This window comes from Pongo pygmaeus, chromosome 12 (assembly GCF_028885625.2).
Source record: "Pongo pygmaeus isolate AG05252 chromosome 12, NHGRI_mPonPyg2-v2.0_pri, whole genome shotgun sequence".
Lineage (NCBI taxonomy): Eukaryota > Metazoa > Chordata > Mammalia > Primates > Hominidae > Pongo > Pongo pygmaeus.
Genome location: NC_072385.2, coordinates 125,269,282 through 125,292,736, shown reverse-complemented (window position 1 = coordinate 125,292,736; position 23,455 = coordinate 125,269,282). Strand labels below are relative to the sequence as shown.

The 23,455-nt window shown below is 36.2% G+C and overlaps 1 protein-coding gene across 24 annotated transcripts in view; it reads right to left on the bottom strand.

The window, feature by feature from the left end:
- The window catches only part of KIDINS220 (kinase D interacting substrate 220), a 116,748-nt gene that overhangs the window by 25,729 nt on the left and 67,564 nt on the right, over positions 1–23,455 (bottom strand). For 17 of the 24 annotated variants that reach the window (XR_010123155.1, XM_054474658.2, XM_054474657.2 and 14 more), the window contains 3 exons: positions 4,504–4,682; positions 3,174–3,397; positions 962–1,075 (listed from right to left, as the gene is read on the bottom strand). Coding sequence is in view for 23 of the 24 variants with exons in the window: in XM_054474658.2 (XP_054330633.1) it covers positions 962–1,075; positions 3,174–3,397; positions 4,504–4,682 (517 nt within the window). In the remaining variant the exon portion in view is untranslated. The remainder of the gene's footprint in view (positions 1–961; positions 1,076–3,173; positions 3,398–4,503; positions 4,683–23,455) is intronic. The other 7 variants (XM_054474728.2, XM_054474731.2, XM_054474721.2 and 4 more) reach the window with 1 other exon arrangement.

Genomic DNA, 23,455 nt, shown 5'->3' with positions numbered 1-23,455 from the left:
AGGGGAAAAGCAGGAGGAAATAATGGGTGAAGTTAAACATCCGCTTTTTAATTAATTCATGAACCATAATTATTAGCATTCAGCTACTCTATACTAGCTGCTCATCACACCACAAATGCAGAGTTAGTGAGCTGCTATCATCACAATTAAGACAGTCATTACTGAGGCAGAAGCAATGAGATGCCAGCGATCCACACCACAGGACTACTCCATTACCCTCGAGGAGTCTGTGGGTGAAGAAAGCCCCTCAGCAGCATCCTCCTTGATAACTTCCTAACAACACAAAATAGGAGAGTGTGGGTGAAAAGGGGAAAGGGGGAGCCAAACTGTGAAGACAAATGAACATGATGGTAAAATAACACACAACACTGAAACTCAACAGTTTATGTTTTTGCCTCCTGATTTATAAAAACATATTAATAGAGAGTTTCTTTTTTTAAACTATTACTTTTATCATCAGGAGCCTCTAATATTTTGGGCACAAATGTCTTTTATTAGATTCAATAGTTCATTGGAAGAATTTCCCTTATCTTGTTTAATTCCTGCCATTTGATTGAAATGTTCTTCCTTCAATACATCCTCTATTTTTTATATCATGGTGCTAATATTTACATACTATAAAGGTACTGTATACACATGTTCTTTAAGAAGATATTAGAAATTACCAAATGTAAAGGCTTAGTTTTAAAAGTTTTGGTAGCAAACACTATATTACAAGCCAGAAATTTCTGGCTATAAACAAGTCAACATTTCTTCGCTAAGACTGCTAGTCATTTTCCTTCCATAGATATTTACCAGAAATGAAAATAAATACATTTTATGTTAGTAATAGGTTATGTTTCTTAAAACTATGTATGAAATCAGTTGTACTCTTTTACTATGTAAAGGAAATAACCAAACCTCAAATGCTATCTATGTTTATTATTAAATTAATATTTTCATTACCCTTTTATATACTTACTAGGCCATTGTTCTGATCTCTGGGCAAACTCGTTTTTACTGATGGACGTGAGATGAGATGTTGGGAGCCGCCAGGGTAATACCTTGGCGTGTAAAGATATGGGGCAAAGAATGGCTATGGAAAAACACGTAACAAAAAAGGGGTAAACAATTACAGAAATGAAAATGTAATGAGATTTTTCAAATGAAACCAATAACATACAACTCCAAAACTTTAATACAAATGACAAAACAAAGTAAAAAAAAAGCCTCACTCATATTCCATAAGATACTAAACTCAAACAAGAAATATTACTTACATTTTTATATTGGTCATTTCATATAAGCTTTTTTTAGAAAAATGAGCAACTAAAGTTTTGCACTTTACAGTTTGACACGAGTTTCTCTCTATATTTAATATGTTTACAAGCTTACCATCTGTCAGGTTCTAAGCAGTTTAACCAATATTAACTCATAATCTTTTTAAAAGAAGCAGACTGGAATCTTAATACTATTCCTTACCAATAAAAAAGATTAGCCTAAATAAGACCAAAAAGTCTGGAATATATGAAAACACCATGGCACAAATTCCAAGAATAATGTTATTACAAGTTCCTGGAGTTCACCTCTAGTTTACACTCTAGAGTTTATAACCTAAATAAGCAAGCATATTTTTAAAAAAACAGGTGGGGAATCCACTGTTTATGTGAGATTTATAACAATGGCATACATTTGTAACCAGCTTCATATAAACAGAAGATATCAAATCATACAGGCTAAACATAAAGACTGCAGTTCATAAGGTTTTGTTACACTGAGGTGAAACCTTCCCCACCCTTTTTACTCCTGCCAGCTTAGAAGAATTATTCTGCTTTTAACACTAAAAAATCTCAAATAACTACAGCGAAAAGTAGCTAGATTTAAAAACAAGAGAAAACTGTAAATGTTTTTAAAAGTGATAAAATACTATTAAAAAGCATGATTACATTATTGTTATTCACGAAATTAGTGAACATAGTATTTCAGGCTAGACGGTAAGGTAATCTTTCATTTTTTAAAATAAGCTTCTCAGTTTCAAATTTTCAGTTGGTATCAACGGAACTATTTTATGTAAACTCACACAGCAGATTTTAAGACTGGTAAATAAAAACCTGCATTTCACACTGCCTACCACACAGTTAAATTTTAAAAGATGGAATACATGATAAAATGCTAGTATTCCACCTTTGTCTCCTTGTCCAAATAGAAAAATGGAATAACATTTCTTGGGCCTCTTTAAACAGTACCTAATTACTTATATGGCCAACATTTTTCAAAAACTGAAAGTTTAAATTCTAGAATCCTTTCTTTGTTACATTTATCCTAAATTCTCTTTCTTCCCAGCTCATATGAAATATATTTACACAGGGAGTTTAGGCACAGGCAGTTTAGGCACTAGGTCCTATGTTTTCTCGAATTAGACTAAAGAGGGAGATAGCAAAAATAAGAAATTGCAATGCACCTTAAGAGAACAGTTCCAGAAAGTGTAACCCCAGGTTCATGCTCCATTTTCCTACAGGAAATATTAGTGTTTGAGGTCATTAAAGTGAGAATATAGCTTGGGCCTACTAAACTTGACAGGGCCTGAATACTACTGATAATTAGTTGCATTTCATCTTTTCATCTAGGAAATTATCCTATTAACTAAAAAATTGTAGATGACTGAAGATAACTTGACATAAGACTCCAAAAATGGGCTACAGTGCTATTATTTGGAAAAACATCTGAGTTCCATAGCAGTACTTTCCCATTATTATCTCACATTTAAAAGACAAAAGCATATTAAGTATAGGTTTACTAAACTACTATAGGAATTTAAGTTTATTATTGTTTTAAATGCCAATATAAACTATTATACAAGCTATAACAAATAGAACATTTGTTTATAAACAAAGAAACAGATTCCTTTGAAGCACAGGACAGTCACTGCTGACGCTGTGGAGTCCATTTACTTATCAAGAAACTAAATAAAAGAAAAAAAAATCTAATATTCAGACTCTCTTGAGACCTACAACACATTAAAATTCTAAATTATTTTTATTTCCAAAAACTCCTATATTTTACATTCAAACTTTACATTTTTCCTATGCTAAAGCCAAAGTACAGTTTTAAAACCATAACAGAATCCACAAGCAGAAAACTGAGGTTTCCCTGGAACAAATTCTTAAAAATAAGGCTGCCTCCAACTTCCTTACCCTGTTGTAGAAGGGATGCTGAGGGCCCGTCATGCCGCTGTAATAGCTGCTGTGAGGCTGTGGTGACACCACTCCACCTGCGAAGGGCCCATTGAAGGACGTGGAAGAGCACACGGATGGGGGCTGGCTGTACCCTGATGGCGCCCTAGGAGGACCCTCATGTAGAGGGAGCGGGGGGTATGCCAGTCCTCCGATACTGATCTGCTCTCTGGCAGCACGAACATCTGAAAGATTCAATCAGACCCCAGAAGGCAAGAGAAAACAGGACATTAGGAATCAGTCCAATTATCACATTCTTCTTTAGTTACTAGGCAGAAACATGACTTTATCACTCTTGCCACCGATTCCAACTAGATTAAAAAAGAAGACAGAAAATCTTGAAAATTTACAGGCCTTTTAGTGAGAAATGCCCAGCTACTTTGCATAAAAGCTTTTCCACCATTCGAAGTCACCAATATCTGGATTCTTCTCTTCAGTTATTGGAACTATTGACTCTTCTCTAACTCTTAAAGGATTTAAGATATTCTAACAATTATTTTTATTCATAACGCTATCAAGTATTAATAACTCATATTTGTTGGGTATTAACACATATAATGTTAGCAAAGACTGTGGGTTTGCAAATTATGAGACTCATCCACCTCTGAACAACAACAAATTCCACAGCCATGTAATACCCTTTGACATCAGCCTTGTAACAGGTACCTAGAAAATAGAATACAGAAGTAGTTTAAGGCGATCTCTTCACAGTTCCTGGAAAACTCAAAGGCAGGTCAGCAGAGCCATGTCATACAAAAGACTGTTTCAATGAAGGTTTTATGTGTGTGCATGTGCATAGAGTGGTACCTCCAGAACTTCATTTATTCCAAAGCCTTGATGTCACTACCCGGAAGCTCTAGTCCCCAGATTTAAGTTAATATCTGAAAAGTAATATAAAGATTTTCTTACTTCTCTGGATAGAGATCCCTGTTAAGAACCGAAGACTGGTGACAAGCAAATTACAATGGATGGATATCATGAAGTCATGACTGTAGGTTAAAAGAAATCCAATTCCAAAGTTCCAAAGGAAGGACTTGGGCGGGGGCGGGAGGGGTGGGGACAGGGATCATAATAAAGCTCATGAGTTCCACAAATACTAACAGGATTTTCTTAACATTCTCAAAAGGATGCCAAGACTCCTAATCTTTAATTTCATTAATTTTTCTGTGTAGTGCTTAGTTCAATACCTCTTGGTTTTTCACAGAGCAGGAGGAATGTACACAAATAAGTTAGAAACATGAAAAATTCTTAGAATTTTAGATGAAAAATTAAATTTACTACTAATACCCACCTGCAATAATTTCCCGTAGTTTGGGATCTAGGTTTACAGTGCATGGCAAAAAGACTTTTACATCTCGAGCCACAAGAACTGGGGTCCTTGAAGATAAAAACACTTCAAAATTTCTTATATCTCCATCAATTTCAAGAAGTGGCTCAACATCCTTAGTTGTTGGAATATTCTTTGATATTCTTCAAATAAGAAATCAATGAAAAAGGTTATTAATGTCACTATTAGAAAGGTAAATTCTGCATGTCACCTTAAGTTACTTATACAACAGTTACACATCTTGGTCTGATGGATTTGGTCTAATTACACATCGGCTCACTGCAACCTCTGCCTCCAGGTTCAAGCAATTCTCCTGCCTCAGCCTTCCTAGTGGCTGGGGTTACAGGTGTGCGCTACCATGCCCAGCTAATTTTTGTATTATTAGTAGAGACGGGGTTTCACCATGTTGGCCAGGCTAGTCTCAAACTCCTGATCTAAGGTGATCCACCCACCTCGGTCTCCCAAAGTGCTGGAATTACAGATGTGAGCCACCATGCCCAGCCAAAAAATCTATTTTTAGTTTTTAGTTGTTTTTTTTTTTTTTTTTTGAGACAGAATCTTGTTCTGCCACCCAGGCTGGAGTGCAGTGGTGCAATCTTGGCTCATTGCAACCTCTGCCTCCCGGCTCAAGCTTTCCTCCCACCTCAGCCTCCGGGGTAGCTAAGACTACAGGCTCATGCCACCATGCCTGGCTAATTTTTGTATTTTTCTATACAGACGAGATTTCGCCATGTTGCCCAGGAGGCTCTTGAACACCTGGGCTCAAGCATTCCATTCACCTTGGCCTCCCTATTGGGATTACAGGCATGAGCCACCTCATCCAGCCTAAAAATTTTTTTTTTTTAATAAAAGAGAAAGAAACTCAAAAAAGTAGTATGGTTACAAAAAAAGGTAACAATGAGTACGGCCAGAATTCTACTGCCTTTGGCCATGGCAGGACTTGGGTGGGGAAACAGAAGGAAAGCCGCACATGCACAGGTGCATCATATGCTCAGGGTCACCTAAGCTGGCTAAGGGTCACCCCTCAATGAAGATTCATTGAGTTATCGCTTTACAGATGAGGACAGTGGCCTCAGACAGATTAAACAGATGGCCCAAAGTCACACAACTAGGAAAGCGAATCTGACTGGTTCTGAAACCCATGTTTTAAATAGAATACCACAGTTTTTCCTTTGCAAAGAAAACAAGAAATGAAGAACTTATAAATAAATTACACAAATTAAAAAAAAAGCATAAGTTTTTCCTTTTTTACAAAGGGTTTTGTTTCCTATTGTAAAAGTAATATATGCTTACTATATATGTATATACATAAGACAGAAAAACAGACAGGAAAAAACATACTTTAACCAATCAGACACAATACCTCCTAATATAATATGTCACTTAGTCTTTTATAATGCAGAATGTTTTGTATAACTGAGTTCAAGCAATATGTAAACAATTATGTATCATGCAGAGACTCTTGAATGTAAAAATAAGTAATATTCATTTAAAAACACATTAAACACTACTGTATGAAACTGTAGTTTTTGTGGGTCAAAAATGGTCAAATGTTGACAATTCCTGATCTAAGGCGGTAAGCAAGAACGCATCACCAAGGGATAAAGGGAAGAAAAAGAAAGAGAAGTTAAAAGACAAGAGGTAGATGAGAAAACTAGAAACAAATCAAATGTCCACTAACAGATGGAAGGATAAATAAATGGTGATATATCCACACAATGGAATACTACTCAGCCAAAAAAAAAAAAAAATGAACTACTGATACAAAGAACATGGATGAATCTCTCAATAAATTAATCCAGCCAATAAAGAGTGTACAGCAGTATGTTTTCATTTGTATAAAACTAGAAAATGCAAACCAATCTAAAGTATCAATGCAGACCAAGGTTTGCTGTGAAGTTAGGAATGTGAGGCAGGAGGGAGACAAGGGAGCGTATCAAAGGAAGAGGTGGAAAACTTTGGAACTGATGGAAACATTTACTCTCTTGATTGTGGTAATGACTTTGTAGGTATATACATTTATCAAACTTGTGAGATTGGTCAATTTAAATATGGCAGTTTATTGTATGTCAATTACACCTCAAAAAGTTGTTTAAAAATCACTGGATATATCTTTCCAATTAAACAAGAATATTAACTGTTAGATTATACTAAGTGAGCACAGTTGCAGAGGAGCAGTAAGATTTTCACGCCCTTTAAAAAGTGAAATGGGAACCTTATTCTAATGTTAGTAACAGTTATATCATTTCTTTGGGACTAGCACTTTACTGCTCAGACCCAATACTTGGCTAGTAGCCAAATATTGAAAGTCATCTAAGGGAAAAACCCAGAGAACACAATTAGCAAACAAGAAGAGAATAGGGTGCTGGGGAGAAAATAAGGGTAGCAATTTTATCTTAATTAATTTCAGAAAGTCCCTTTTACAGACACAGACACATGCACAAGACAGAAAAGCCCTCTGAGATGGGATCACTTTTAATACATTAAAATCGTGTTCAAACTGATTATTAAACATATTTAAAATGAAATGGAAAACCTGGAGAATGGTTGCAAGTGGTGATAAAATCAGAGCTTAAACAGTTAAATAGGTAGTTCATCTATTTCAGGAGTTGAACACAAAATACTAAAAAGAGAAGCTAGAAAGATTTAGATAAAAACACACAGCTGACAAGTCACATGAAACAAATTAACTGCATTTTAATGCCAGCTCTGCTTCTGCCTGAATGCAACAGTGTTCTCAGTATGATGAACAATGCTGCTGTTCACAAGCCAACAGGCTACTGCTGGCTTCCAGATTGAAGTCTCTATTCTAACCTTCTGAGCTCAATACATTAAACTCTTCTGCTGAAAGAGATATTTATGTAAATGATAATCTTTTGGCAGTGGGCCATCAAAATCATATGTGCCTTTATTTTTCAGATATTTTTCCAAAGGTTAGCATTTAAAGAATTTAAGTAACTTCATTTTTCAGTTAAGGGTGAATTTAAATTTCCAGCATTATGAATCATGTGAATTAAAGTTGCCAGCAGTTAAATGGCCCAAAGAAAGCATTATAAAACCTCAGGCATCAATGAGCTCCTAGTAAGTCTAAATGCAATTTCCTTCTATGCTACCAATCTAGCAATACTTGTTAATGCCAACATCAATGTAAGTTAAAAGCATTTTGATTATAAATGACAGTGGTTTATACAAAGTCCATATTAATTCCTTGGCAGAAATTGCATAAACTATTCATATCACTTCCATTCAAAATGAGGTTTTAAATTACATAAAAGACTTCTATTTTAAATCAAAATATAAACAGATTCTTAGAGCAGAATTTATGAAGAAAGTATTATTTATCACATTTTATCTAAAAGTAGCTGCCTAATAATGTCATTATTTAGTAGGATGTTAAAAAATAAGACATTTTGTTTAAAAATTTAAACAGAGAAAACTCTTAAATGCCTTAGAATTTTATTGCCTTGAAACAAATTTAACTTCTAATAGACTCTCAAATACTTTCTACCAGTGAATGTCCATTTATTAAATACCATCCATGCACAGAACACTTTGGAGATTCTGGGAGACAGACAGAACACACAGACAGAAAACAGCCACTTGGCATTGCAGCCAAAAAGTCAGAAACAAAGAAAAAATGGAGTCCATTTATACACCCACTGCCATCTGTGAAAAGGCAAAAACCCTGGATACCTCAGGAGCTGGCTACATCCTTCCATCTTCACCCTGTTAACTCCTACCCATCCTTTGTGCTCAGTGCAATTTCCCCCTCCTCGGAGAGCATCCTGGAGACCAACTTATATTCCCTCATTACAAGCCCCCAGAGCATATATACTTTCTTGCATAATATGTATCATAATTCTGCACTAGTGGAATTACTCTCTTAATGTTTATCTCCCAATCTAGACTGGAAATTCCATTAAAACTGGGAACAAGTTTAGTTTTTTCCACCACTGTATCTCCAGTGGCCTGCACAGAATACTGTCACAACACTGTTGTCCAATAAATATTTGTAGAAGGAATAAACTACACATGCACAAAAAGGTGTTCTTCCTCAAGCACTCTACCCCTTTAAAATAGAATAATTTTCACCTTAATTGTCCTTTCTGATATTGACAAAACCTTGTGCTTGGGAAAGCATAGGTTGATCCATCTGGAGTCAATTTTGTACATGGTGTGGGGTATGGGTCCAACTTCATTCTTTTGCATGTGGAAATCTAGTTGTCCCAGCCCCATTTGTTGAAGAGTCTGTCCTTTCCCCCATTAAATGGACTTGGCATCCTTGCCAAAACCCAACTGGACATAGATGTATGGGTTTTTCTTGATTCTCAATTCTATTCCATTGCTCTATATGTCCATCCTCATGCCTGTGACACATTGTTTTGATTACTGTAGCTTTGTAGTATGTTTGAAATTGAGAGGTGTCAGTCCTCCAACTTTATTCTTCTTTTTCAAGGTTGTTTGGTTATTTGAGGTATCTTGCAATTGCATATGAACTTAAGGATCAGTTTTCTGTTTCTGCAAAACAAGGCTACTGGAATTTTGATAGGTATAATATTCAATCTGTAGATCATTTCAGGTAGTATTGACATCCTAATATTTAGTCTTCCTATCCATGAGTACAGGATGTCTTCCCACTTATTTAGATCTTCTTTAATTTCTTTTGGCAATTTTTTTAAGTTGTCAGTGTACAAGTCTTTAACTTTCTTGGTTAAAGTTATTCTGAGGTATTTTATTATTTTAGATGCTACTGTAAAATGAACTGCCTTCTTAATTTCCTTTCAGATTGTTCACTGAAGGTGTACAGAAACACAACTGATTTTTGTGTGTTGATCTGTATCCTGCAAACTTTGCTGATTAATTAGCTCTAATAGCTTTCTGTGGGCTCTTTGGGATTTTTCTATATATAGAAGAATCATCCAATCTGGATTCTTTTATTTATTTTGCTTGTCCAGTTGCAATGGCTAGAGCTTCTAGTGCAATGTTGAATAGCAGTGGTGAAAGTGGGTATCTTAGTTAGCTCAGGCTGCTATAACAGAATACCATAGGCTGGGTGGCTTAAATAGCAGACATTTATTTCTTGAAGTTCCGGAGGCTGGAAGTCAGAGATCAAAGTGCCAGATGGTCAGGTTCTGGTAAGGGCCTTCTTTCTGGTTTGCAAATGATCTTCTTCCTAGGTCCTGACATCAAGGACACTACAGAGAGAGAGAGAAGCTCTCTGGTTTCCTCTTAGGAGGGCACTAATCCCACACGAGGATTCCACCCTCATGACCTCATCTAAACCTAATTACCAAAGGCACCAACTCTAAATAATATCATATTGGGGGTTTGGGCTTCAGCATAAAAATTTTGGCAGGACACAAGCATTCATACATAGCAGCAGGCATCCTTGTCTTGTTCTTTTAACTTAGGAGGGATAATTTCAGTCTTTCACCATGGAGTACGATGTTAGCTGCAGATAAGTCAGTAAAGTTAACCACTAAAATGATGATCTCAATGTCAGGCCTACATCCAAAAGCTTTTAAACAAAACAGCTTAATATAAAGTGGTCAGTTAAGAAAATGAAGACTATGCTACCCACACTACTTCCTAGTCTATTCTATTTAGTCCCATCGTTGCAAATTCATTTTAGGAAAAAAAAAAAGAGTTAAGATATTGACTAGTGTTTATACAAACAAGATGCAACCATTAGTTCAAAAAATAGGATTTGTTTTTTCCAACAAAAGTGCATACTTTAATAGGACTATTTGAATAAAAATCCCATACAAATGGAACATGTACTTAACATTAAGAAAGCAGGGAAGCAGCATGTCCTACAACATACAACACAATTGGCTCAATCAAGATGAATTACCCTTTCAACTAAATATCTATTTTTTATATTTATTACAAATGTCACAGTCAGTTCAGTAAATGCCAACAGTCTTACAGCTTTAACCTTTAGTCATGAGAAGCACACTTGACTGTTTCCAAAGGGATATGTGAAGCCGTCTTCATTTCAGAGGAGCAGAAGTGACTGTACTGTTGTTTGCTCTTTAATGTTTCAACTAACCATTCCGTTGTCTCATGAAGGCCAGTGCCTCTGGTTGCTGAAGTTTTGAATATTTGCCATTTTCTGTCCTTCGAGGCAGATAACCCAAGTGAATGTGCATCTCTGAGGGAGTCATGGCCTGTTCCATGTCCTGCTTATTTGCAAATGCCATTAAAATGGCTTTTCTCAGCTCTCCATCAACATGGAAACTAACACTGACTTGGAAATGCCAATTCGGTCTCGGTCACAACTGTCTGCTCCACAGCATCTGTGCTTGAATAATAACATCTTCAGTATGGCTGTCCTCCTAAATCCCGGACTTGGAATTCTGTATGTTTTCTTTGTTGGTTTTGTTTTTAAGATGGAGTTTCGCTCTTGTTGCCCAGGCTGGAGTGCAGTGGTGCAATCTCAGCTCACTGCAACCCCTGCCTCCTGGGTTCAAGCAATTCTCCTGCCTCAGCCTCCTGAGTAGCTGGGAGTGCAGGCACCAGCCACCATGCCTGGCTAATTTTTGCATTTTTAGTAGAGACGAGGTTTCACCATGCTGGCCAGGCTGGTCTCAAACTCCTGACCTCAGGTGATCTGCCTGCATCGGCCTGCTAAAGTACTGGGATTACAGGCATAAACCACTGCGCCCAGCCCTGTATGGCTTTTGTAAGTTACCGTCTCAACATTAAATCTGATGATAGGAACGTTAGTAATGACTTTTCCAACCTGTAATCTGAATAAAATTGTGGTTTTTCCTGTCTATGTAATCCTGAAATTAAAATCCTCACTTCCCAGTTCCAAACAGACTGGAAAAAATACTTGAGAAAAATCTACCATGATTATGCCCTGTTCACCCTCACCAATCCTCAGGAACAGATCCCGGCCTCAGCAGCAACTCCAACTCAAGGCACCTCTGCTCACCTTGGCCTCCGGATCTGCCTCTGAGCCTGGACTTCGACACTGGATCTGTCAATTTGCTGGTATTTTCAAGGAAAATACTTCTGGTTTCATTGCTTTTTTTCTATTGTTATTCTATTCTCTATTTTATGTCTCTCCACTCTAACCTTTATTATTTCCTTCCTTCTGCTAGCTTGGAGTTTAATTTGCTCTTCTTTTTCTAGCTCCTCAAGGTGTTAGGTTAGGGTATTAATTTAATATCTTTCTCTTTTTTTAATGTAGGCATTTACAGCCATAAATTTCCCTCTGAGCACCGCCTTTGCTGCATCCCATAAGTTTTAATCATTCCTAATATTCTTGTAAAAGTATTTTCGTAACTATTCCATAAGTCACCTTTCCTACCATGTCGGAAAGAACATTAGCTTAGGGGGTCAGAAAGTAGACACTTTGTCTGCCACAGCCTAAGTAATAAAAGTACTAAGAGCTGAAGCTGTCCACATGCAGAAGACTGCATTAAGTACACAACAACTCTCAACGGAGAACAGAACTTGCCAGAAGAGAAGAGAGGCATCTGTGCTCGTGTGGTGGCCACAGATATTCTCAAGACAACAAGGCGAACAGTGCCAGGTGTTCTCACTGACACTCACTTTTCAAGGCCTACAAAAGTAAGTTTGCATTTTATAGGCATCTTATTGAGTAACTACACTAGGAAACAACGAAGCGCTTATATGCTCTGCAGGCCAAATAGATCATCGTGGCGTGCCTTCTTCAAGTGTGTTTGTCTGTTTATTTCTGGTTTAAAAGAAGACATTTGCAAGTATCTAATGTGTTTGACTTATGTGTTTAAGGACGGTGTGATTAGAGTTAAATAGTGCAAACCATAAAAGCACTTGTATAAGCTGCCCTGGAAACCATTGGCAGAGCTAAACAAAGTTATTATTTCACTTACTAGAAGAGATTACTCTACATTAAACAAAAATTATTTCCCACCGAGGGTGTATATCTCCAAGATGATCTATTTTGCCAGAACATCAGGGCCCAAGATTATGTTTTTATAAGAAGGAAGGAAACTTGTACGCATGTAATTTAAAGGATTAAAAAAAACCTTAAACTCAGTAGAATGTCATCAAATACACAAACTGTCTTTGGCTTTAAGGCTGCAATTCTGGCAACTAGATGGATGAAAAAACAATCAACAACCAGGGAGGGTAAAAGATAAAAACTCAAAAGGGCTATGTGCCTAGGTTCAAGCACAATACTGGTAAGGCACTGTCTTCATTCATGTCTACTACGCTGAATGTTCTGAGGAAGGTACATTAAGGGGATCTGTATCCCTCTTCTTATATAAACTCTAACAGGGAAACTTTATTTAAAAGTTACGAAGAATTGAGAGGGAAATTTAAGAAGAATGAATTGGCTGAATACCTACTGTCTGCCATTCTCTGAGGCAGGTGCTTTACCTAGTTTATCTAACTTCTCTCTCTGCATCCCATGAGGTATTTATTATTTCCATTTTTAACATGAGGAAACTAAGGCTCAGAGAGGTAAGCAATGGATGCAACACCACCACAGACATAGCAGCAGAGCGGGTACCTGCTCCTGACTGCTTCAAAAGCTGCTGACTGCTCACTGTACCAGTTTTCAAACAGGAGCCACCGACATGGCTCAAAATCCCTCAGGTAATGACTTACACATTTTTAACTCCTTAAAACTATAATAAAAATGAATGCTGTTACATATTACATTTTAACACACTGAAGAAGATCAACAAATAAGCTGTGCTCATAAGTCATCCTGGGTTTTTCTTTTAGTTTCAGTTTTTTGCAGACTTTGAAATAGAGCTTCTCCTCCATCTTCATGTACATATTTAATTTCCTTCATCATTTTTTCAGAATCCAGATCAGCACTTTTTGTTTATAAAATTATGCAAACCAGTACACTACACTACAGCCTACAAGCCTGAGCAAAGACTGTAAAAATGATTTAAAAATTGCATGACATGACTTTCACCTAATCAGAGAAGCAGAGAACACTTCAAATAATTATAAGAAATGTGAACAACTCCAAGATACTATTGGTGATTCACCTATAAAACAATATTCCCAATCAATCTTTCAAGTTTCTAGATCAGATTAAATGAAAACATCCTGTCATCGCAAAGAAAGTTTAAACACTGGTAACATTTGTGTCTACTCATGATTTAGGATTTTCTTAATGTTACAGTCCCAAAACTAATTAGAGAAACAAATAGATGTTTAAACCAATTTAGGATTGTAACAGTCGTCCAGAATTCTCCAATTTTAATATTCTTCAGAATAGCTCATTTTTCTCACTAACTGAATTTGTTAGGAAATGTTATAATTTGAATCAATAAACTTGTATTAATTCTGCTTTATTTATTGGACTTTTGCATAAGATTTGGAAAAAGGCTTCCACTGGGAGTACAAGTCTAAAAAACAGCGTATTACTGCAAGATATCTACCCAATTACGACCATGCAAGTAATCAGATATTAGTAATTCAGGTGACAAAGCAATACTTTCAGCTAGGGTAATGAGAGAAGACTTTAGTAAAGTGGTAAGAGAGGCAAAATAATTAATAACTAACTCCATGTGAAAATAGTGTCTATCATTAAAAAGCAAAGCCTGCTTTTTGGCATCAAGAGTTTATACTCGATATTTAAAAATGTTCCGACAAAAGTACATGAGATCAAATTTTCATAGCTGTTTTAGGCACCACTAGCAATATCATAAGTTGCTACCAAGTGATGAATTGTCCATGCAATTGTCGCCTTTAAGAAATCTAAAAGTGTATTACATTAATCATATATAGAATGCAAGTGTTCGGTAATAAAACTGAATGACAGGCATAGAGAAAGGAGGCTCTGAAGTCAAAGTACATCTATGAATATGTTTCAGATTAAGGCAAAATCTTTATTATGCAAGTTCTCTTAAAAGATTTAACATTTAAAAAGTATAGAACCGAAGTTCTACAATGTTTAGGATTTAATATTTTTATATCTAAATGCAAATTTGTAAGCAGATCAATTTCTTTATGCTCCTCTTTTTTCATAGCCGATATTTTCCCAAAACTTAATTTAAACTAATTTGAGGAGACAAAAGTAGTACAACACTTAAAAACTATGTCATATGAATAGATACCCATTCATTTGCCTATGATCGTGATTCTCAGTGCTGAAAAATGTCCTGAAGCCATTTTTTTTTAAACAACAACAAAAAAGGAAATTCAACCTTTCATTAAACTCTCACTTGTTTTTCTATGGGAGGGGAAAGCAAAACGTATTACATCTTATGTTTGGCCGAACATGCTAATAATGTTTGTAGTGAAATGCTCCCATCTTGTGGACTTTTTGAAGATTGCTAACAGGAGCCACTTCTGCAGCATGGTTTTACACCAGCAGCTCGACATTTTCTTAGCATTTGAATTCGCTAGCATTTTTGTTACAAATCACTTTTGTTTATTCTTGTATTTTAAAAAGTCTTTAAATATTTTGATTTGAAATTCTGAAATAACAAACCTTTACTGGAAAAATCAACTTCTGGAGAAAGTTGGTTAATTGATCTGTCAAGGCGTATGTAATTTTTTTGGTAAACTGAATTCTTTAATAATCAGACTTGTTTGAAAAATATAACTATACATAATGTTCTTACTATATTATAAAATAAACTGTAAACCTGCACAAGTAATAATTTTTTTTACATATTAAACATGTATTTCTTACATATTAAAACATATATTTCAAGAAATTGTCTTTGGTATTAGTTTCCAACAATTCCAAACACTGTAGAACTTTGGAATGCTCTATATACTTTTTCAATGTTAAATCTTTTAAGATAACTCGTATAATAAGGGTTTTGGATAATGAAGATCTGGGTTAATATACCTGAGTTTTTCATGTTGACGTTAGAAACATATGACTTTGGAACACTCAACATTTTTTCTTCATTCTATGTTTGCATTAAACACTGAAAATGGCATTATGAGAGTGAAGTCTGAGAAAATACATTCAAAATCAAAAGTAAAAGAAAACCTATTGGCCGGGCGCGGTGGCTCACGCCTGTAATCCCAGCACTTTGGGAGGCTGAGGCGGGTAGACCACGAGGTCAGGAGATCGAGACCACCCTGGCTAACACAGCGAAACCCCGTCTCTACTAAAAATATTTTAAAAATTAGCCGGGTATGGTGGTGGGCGCCTGTAGTCCCAGTTACTCAGGAGGCTGAGGCACAAGAATGGCGTGAACCCGGGAGGCGGAGCTTGCAGTGAGCCGAGATCGCGCCACTGTACTCCAGCCTGGGTGACAGAGCGAGACTCCGTCTCAAAGAAAAACAAAAAAGAGAAAAGAAAAGAAAACCCATTAAAAAAGTTATCTAAAAAAAATTATAGCCATATAGTAGACACCGAAATGGTATAAAGGCTTAAACAAACCGATGTACCAGATGTTTAAGTGCTAAATATCAGAAGTGATTTTTTAAAGCTTTCCACACAAAACCTAGCACAGTTACTAGACACAATTAGAACTAAATAAAGCATTTATTTGAGATTTTATATGTTGCTAAGTTGTTCGTGTTTTTCAATAGAAAAGATAAATTCAACACTGCAGAAAAATTTCCATCTGCTATAACATTCCCATTGATACCTAATAAGTTATTCTAAATACTCACAGATATATTAATGAAAAGTTAAAATCTATCTGGAAATTAAAATATTTAGTTCTATATTTCTGGTATCTCAGACCCACTGGCCTAGCTGGCAGCTACAGAGGACAGGCTCCTGGCCCCCAGAAACAGACTTGGGGAAGTGCACAGTTACAGCTGTGAGGTCTTAGGTAACTCCTGCTCTCTGCCTCTTAGGGTTAGAAGTACAGGTTGAGTATTCCTTATCTGAAATGCTTGGGACTAGAAGTGTTTCAGATCTGGGAGTTTCGGCAGTACCAGCTGAGCATCCCTAATCCAAAAATCCAAAATCCCAAATGCTCCAGTGAGCGTTTCCTTTGAACATCACGTCGGCACTCAGCTTCAGATTTGGGGGCATTTCAGATTTCAGATTTTCAGATTAGGGATATGCAACCTGCATTAAATGTGATAATCTAGGTAAAGTGCTTAATCCAATGCATGGGACAGAATGAGGGCTCACATAATATATTAGCTACTACTTTTATTAGACTGTGCCCCGCATATAATAAATTCTATAAATATTTGTTTAATAAATGAACACAATTAAAATGTTTAGCACAACAGAACTGGAGTCATGTAAGTACATGGCCTTTTAAAAACAATTCTGGACAACAAGTCTCTGAGAAGAAACTGAGTCTGTAAGAAGACTCTGAAGTGAGAAGAACCTGTCTAGAAGTAGCCAATCCAAAGCAACTCCACCAGAATGTAAATTAGTACAACCTCTATGGAAAACACTATGGAGATTTCCTCAAAGAGCTAAATGCAGATCCACCATTTGATCCAGCAAGCCCACCACTGGGTATCTACCCAAAGGGAAAAAAGTCATTATATGAAAAAGACACTTGCACATATATGTTTATAGCAGCACAATTCACAATTGCAAAGATGTGGAACCAACCTAAGTGCCCACTGACTAAGGAGTGGATAAAGAAAATGTGGTTTATATACACCATGGAATACTACTCAGCCATTAAAAGGAACAAAATAACATATTTTGCAGCAACTTGGACGGAGCTTGAGGCCATTATTCTAAGTGAAGTAACACCAGAGTGGAAAACCAACAACCACATGTTCTTACTTATAAGTGGGAGCCAAGTTATGAGTAAGCAAAGGCATACAGAGTAAAATAATAGACTTTAGAGACTCAGAAGGGACAGGATGGGAGGAAGGCTAGGGATAAAGAACTACATATTAGGTACAATCCACACTACTTGGATAATGGGTGCACTAAAATCTCAGAATACACCACTAAATAATTCATCCATGCAACAAAAAACCACTTGTACTCCAAAAGCTATTGAAATAAAAATTTTAAAAAACACAAAGCAACTCCACCAGACCATGGCATTCATAAATGGATTATGAATGTAAGAAACCTTAGAAATGCAGCTGAACTCAGAGTTACAGGGAATGCCTTCAAAAACATTGCTGTGATTTTAGCAACACCTGACATAAGGCAGAAACCGCCAAGTGTTAGGTGAAATATACAGTCATCATTCAGTCAATGTGTACTGAGATGCTACTATGTGTCCGGCTCAGGGATATACTGGTATATAACAAAAGAAACATTTTACCCATATTTAAGCCTAAAGAATGAAGTATCTGGATGGACAGTACTCTCTTCAAGATAAAGTGAGGCTTCTCATCTACCACCTCCCCAGTCCATGCCTTCCTCAATCCAAAAGTTATCATCCGATTTCTTTATTCTTTCAGAAATACCCACTACTGCCTAAATACCGATCACTTGTCTAGAAGCAAAAAAATTCAGCAATGTTTAAGAAAGTTACAGTTCATGAAGTGTATAGTCTCATTCAGGAGACAAATATTAAAGAAATAGCAATGCAAATACTTATAAGAAGGTAACTATGGCCAGTGCTATGAAAGAACACACTAGTACATAAAGGACTCATCTAATAAAGCCTCGAAGGATGGGGGGGCTTGGTAACAAAAGGCTTCCTAAGGCAGTAATATTTAAGATAAGACCAGAAGAAGGAGGTGGGAGGGGCCAAAGAGAAGAGCACGTGGAAAGTAAACAGTAAGAGGGAGAAGGAGCCGGAGCCAGGCTGAGGACACTGCGAACTCCAGCAGAAACCTGAATACAGGTTTCTGTATTCTGGTGCCTGAATACAGATTTTGACCAATTATATCCTTTTGTCTTTAGAGCCCAATTTGATATGCACAGACCATCATTTGCACTTTATACTATCTATAAGTCAAAATCATTATTATTCTAAAAGCAACTCATTAGTTGCTCTCCTGCCCATGATATCTTTCCTACACCTAGCAGTCTTCAATGCCACAAAAATCACCTTTTGGTCACTCTCAACCAGGGGTTTGTATATCAGAGAGCCAGACCATGGCAAGAAAACGGAAGGAAGGCAGTTTTTTAAATGATACAAAAAGTTGGCTATTAACCCATCATTAAAAAATAAAGAATAAAACGATCCTAAGAAACAAGAAAGTATTGCGACAGGGGAGACACAAAGGGAAATTAGTCTTATAAATTCTTGCAGATGTTTAGAATAACTAATTTTCTTTCAATACCCTGCAACAGGACTGTAGGTGAGGTTATTTACTTCCTAGCTCACATAGAAAATGCCACAATGTGCTATTTCTATAACCCAACTTTTATTATTTTTAAAAGGCAAGGTTTCACTAGTCACCCAGGCTGGAGTGTGGTGGCTATTCATAGGCACAGTCATGGCACGCTGCAGCCTCCAACTCCCAGGCTCAAGTGATCCTCCTACCTCAGCCTCCCAAGTAGCTGGGATTACAGGCGTACTCCACCATGCCCGACTCTATTAATCATTTCATCTTTACTGTGGGATAGCCAATTACTTTCTGAACTTTTCATTTACCTTAATTTTTCCACCCAGGTTCATTCCTATTCCCTTCCCACCGTGAGAGTCTCAAAACAAGCTCCCTTAAATCAACAGGCTTCCCTAACTCAGGCCAAGCTGCACTGATACAGCAAATAGGCCCTGAAGCATCAGGGTAATGGCTACACATTTTTCAAGACCCTGCAATGAATCCCCATCTTACTCAGGGTAAAAGCCAAAGTCCTTACCATGGTCCTCCAAAAGGGGTCCATGAACCCCACTGGTGACCCAACCTGACCTCCTACTTACTCGCTTCACTGCACCCCATCTCACCACATCAGCTCCCTTGTTGCTGTTCCTTCAACATTGATTCCAGGTGCTCTCTGGCCTGGAACTGTTCCCTCTGCCTGGAAATGCTTTCTCAGATACCTGCCTGGAAAACTCTCTTGCCTCCTTCTATCCTTCCTCAACTCTTCCCTTCTCCATGAGGACAATCCTGATCCTCTTACTTAATGCAGAACCTGCATTATTCTTCAACTCCTTAACTCTCTTCTACCTTTTATCCTTTCCACCACACTTGCTGCCTTTTAACATGCTAATTATGTATTATATATGTTGTTTATTACCCATCACTCTCTGACAGACTGCGAGCTCCTCGGGGCAGGGATCTTTGCTGGTTTTGTTCATGGATACACCCAAGCTCCTAGAACTGTGCCTGGTCCATAATAGGTGTCCAATAACTGTTTTCTGAATAAATGAATGAATTTTAAGCTTTCTCCCCTTAATTTCTCTCACATCTTTGGATGTTGCTAGACGTCTAGTAACAACAACAAAATAAATAAGTAGCAAAATACACAAATAGGTAAACTAAAAAAAAGCCAAACACGTCAATTTAATGCATTTCACTGTTTTCTCCAAACAACAAAAGTAGGCATGATTTAAAGATACATCAAAATAAGCTAAAAAATTATGCCCTTCACCTTTATCTTTAGAAATCTGAATTGTCCAATTTTCACAAAGACACGGATAAAAATAATGCAAAGCCAGAAATGCACATTGAATGGTCAACATTACATCTGATTATGGGTATATTTATATAAGGTTTGCAGGCTCACTCTTCACACTGAACTTGGCAAATATACAAATGTCATTTATTTCTGTCCAGATAAAATATGATTTCTATTATAGATGACACAATCTTTATTTCAGTAAAAACCTGCTTAGTTTCCTCTCCTATATGGGGAATTATCTTGTAATTTTACAAATAACTAGATCAGGCTTTCTCTTTAAAAAGATAAAGATATGGATAAAATACTGAATCTCTGCAGTCAAAGCAAGTGTGTTTTGAGAATAAAGATGGAAACAATAATTATATAAAAGACAGTAATTTAATAAATTTTGAATGATGACAACACCTATACCTACAGATAAGTCATACATCAAAAACAAAGAATTTCATGAAGATTCTAAGCTATATATAAAAAACACCAAAATAGCATGCATTAAATAGTTTTTGGAATAAATATTGCTAGTATCTCAAAAACTAAAGAGAAAAATTATCAGTACAAAGGATGGACTTTGTACTACAAAGGAGATGAAGCAACAACTTCCTCTAAACTAATGTTAAATTTTTCATGCTATCCACATTCATAACTTAAGTCCACATGCAAAAGAAACAAGCTTGTGCAATAATCCAGGCCAAATGATGGCGGGGAAGAGAGGGAAGGAGAGCTGATCATCACCCAGAAAATGATGGAGAGAGCAAGCAGGTTAGTGAGAGCTACAAGAGGTATGAGATGACTACATGTGATAAAATGAAGCTTATGAAAGCTTTGGGTGAATATCAGGAGGGGTTATCATAAAATATGATGTTTTATTATGAGAATGCCCTGAATAATGTATAGAAATAACATTACTTGAATAATTTAAAAATAACAGGTCTATTAAAGTCATAAATTAGATGTCCATAGTGTCTCTACAGCAAATTGCTACTTCAGTGAAATGGAAAATGGCTACTATTCTGAAGCACCCTTAGAACTTATTCAACTGTTCTTTAAACATCAAAATAAAATACCAAAATAAAGAATGTTGTTATCTTTATTGCAAAATTATTCTGACCATATCGTGGCCTGGGTAAAAGATTGACTGAGCAGTGTCAAAACAGAAATTTAAAGCACTATCATCATGAAAACTACTTAAATTCATTTTTTTAAAAACCACTATCATTCTGCTTTAAATGCCAGAAATGAAGTTTTAGATTAAAATATTTCAATGGTTGTCTAAAATGCTGCAATAAAAACTAGACAGAAAATTTTTAGTTTTTATTTTACTCCCTTTCTTACTAAATGTATGTTAAAAAAAAAAAAAAACCTCTCAAATGATCCAGACAAAAGCTTTCAGCTCAACACATAATTGCAAGAAAATTACAATAATTGTACCAATTAAAACCATCTTGAATGAACAGTGTGTCATCTTAATGTTCCCGTGGTTTACAGAGGGGTCTATTTAATTCACTGAAATTGCTTTCCAGTGTTAGTATCAAATGTCATTTGTTAAAAGTTGAACAATTTAGAAAATAATTTAACAACACAATTTCACCAAACACCAAGAACCAACATTTTCTTTTTCACCTGAATAAAGCCAGCAGATGTGTCATCAAATTGCTATAAAAATAAATGAGGCTTTTTATGGATTAAAAAAATAAATTTTACTACTAGAGTTAAAAATACTATTTTCTGATTGTTTTTACCAAATCAGATTTCTTTAATACAACAAATGAATATCAATTACATACTGCTGCTTTTTGTCGGCTGTAAATAAAACTTTCTCTTATTCAGATGACAAGCAATAGCATTAAAGAACTCAACTACAGTTAACTAGAAACATAATCATCTAGATTATTCTCACATACTTTAATATGTGGCTTTTCAATATGTTAATCAAAGTGTCTTCCTATAGTTTTTCACTCCAAATCCTTATTACATATAATTATTTTAAGTCAATTCATACAAATTATCAACGATTGCTTACTATACTTTTTCTCTTCCTTAGACTAGCTACAAAATATTCTTTGTAAGTAGTTGCAGGCATTTAAGACTTAAATATACCTATTTCACCAGAAAGAGAAGAAAAGCATCTCAAAATCACCCCAAATCCAGCCCAGTCATAGATGGCAAGCCTGCCAAATGCCGAAGTTTAAAGTAATGAGTTGGTTTAATGGCAAAGCAAAGTTCACATCCCTCATTCTATCCCCACCTAACACCTCTGCACTTTCCAAAGCTTCAAGAATACATAAGGCACCTAGCAAAGTACCTGACGTGAAGGAAGGAGGTCAGGAACACTAAGCGACTCGACCTCCTTAAGTAAGGACCCACGTGAGACAACTAGTTCTCCTGTGCCCAAGTTTACAAACTTCTTGAAATCTAGAAATACATTCCTGGAGTAATATACTACTCCTAAACAATACCAATTCAGACAGGGTCTAAGAATCTAAAGCAGCCACAATTTCCTTCCACTACTGTTTCTTAAGCCATCGCTCCACAGTTCCTAAATGAAGGCTTATTCTTTTTTATGACACATTTTTATTTACACACGAATGATAACAACAACAATCTCGAGGACAGATGACAGTGTCAAGGGATTACCTGTTTACATTAAATAGGGCTTTATGTATAAATATAACATGTGAAAAATAAACCTCATTATATTGGTATGAATTATTACGAAGCACTTAAATCTTTTTTAAAGTTAAGTTTTAACTGCTTAGCAAGCATTCATAATTATACAGCACCTGTATTATAATACAAATGTTTATTCACAAAATAAAACCTCGTATGTACAATAAAATATTGTACTACAGAACCAAGAGAAAAACGAATCATGTATCTCACAATAAGATGATCTGTAAAACCTCAAAGACCAGATGCAATTCAGTACCACTTCTCAATAGGCAGACAGTAATTATATATCACTGCATCTACTGAAACACCTACTTGATACAGCACACAGGTTTAAACCACTAAACTACTTTCACATAAATTAAACAGCAAAACCTAGAAGAGCTCAAATCTGTGGACTAATAAGACAACATCAATAATTCTAAAACCAGTTATTTACTTAGAAAACATTAAATGTGTACATAAAAAATAGGAACTAGAAAAATAGGAAAACCATATACTGACAATACTCTAAGGAAATAAAAGTTATCTGAAATCTTAGAAGTTTTAATATATAAACTATACACTAAGGCTGGGCACAGTGGTTTACTCCTGTAATCCCAGCACTTTGAGAGGCCAAGACAGGAGAAATGCTTGAGCCCAGGAGTTTAAAGACCAGCCTGGGCAACACTGCAAGTCCCTGCCTCTACAAAAAATAAAAAGAAAGAGCCAGGCGTCTTGGTGCACGCCTACAGTCCTAGCTACTTGGGAGGCTGAGATGGGAGGATTACTTGAGTCCAGGAGTTTGAGGCTACAGTGAGCTATGATTGT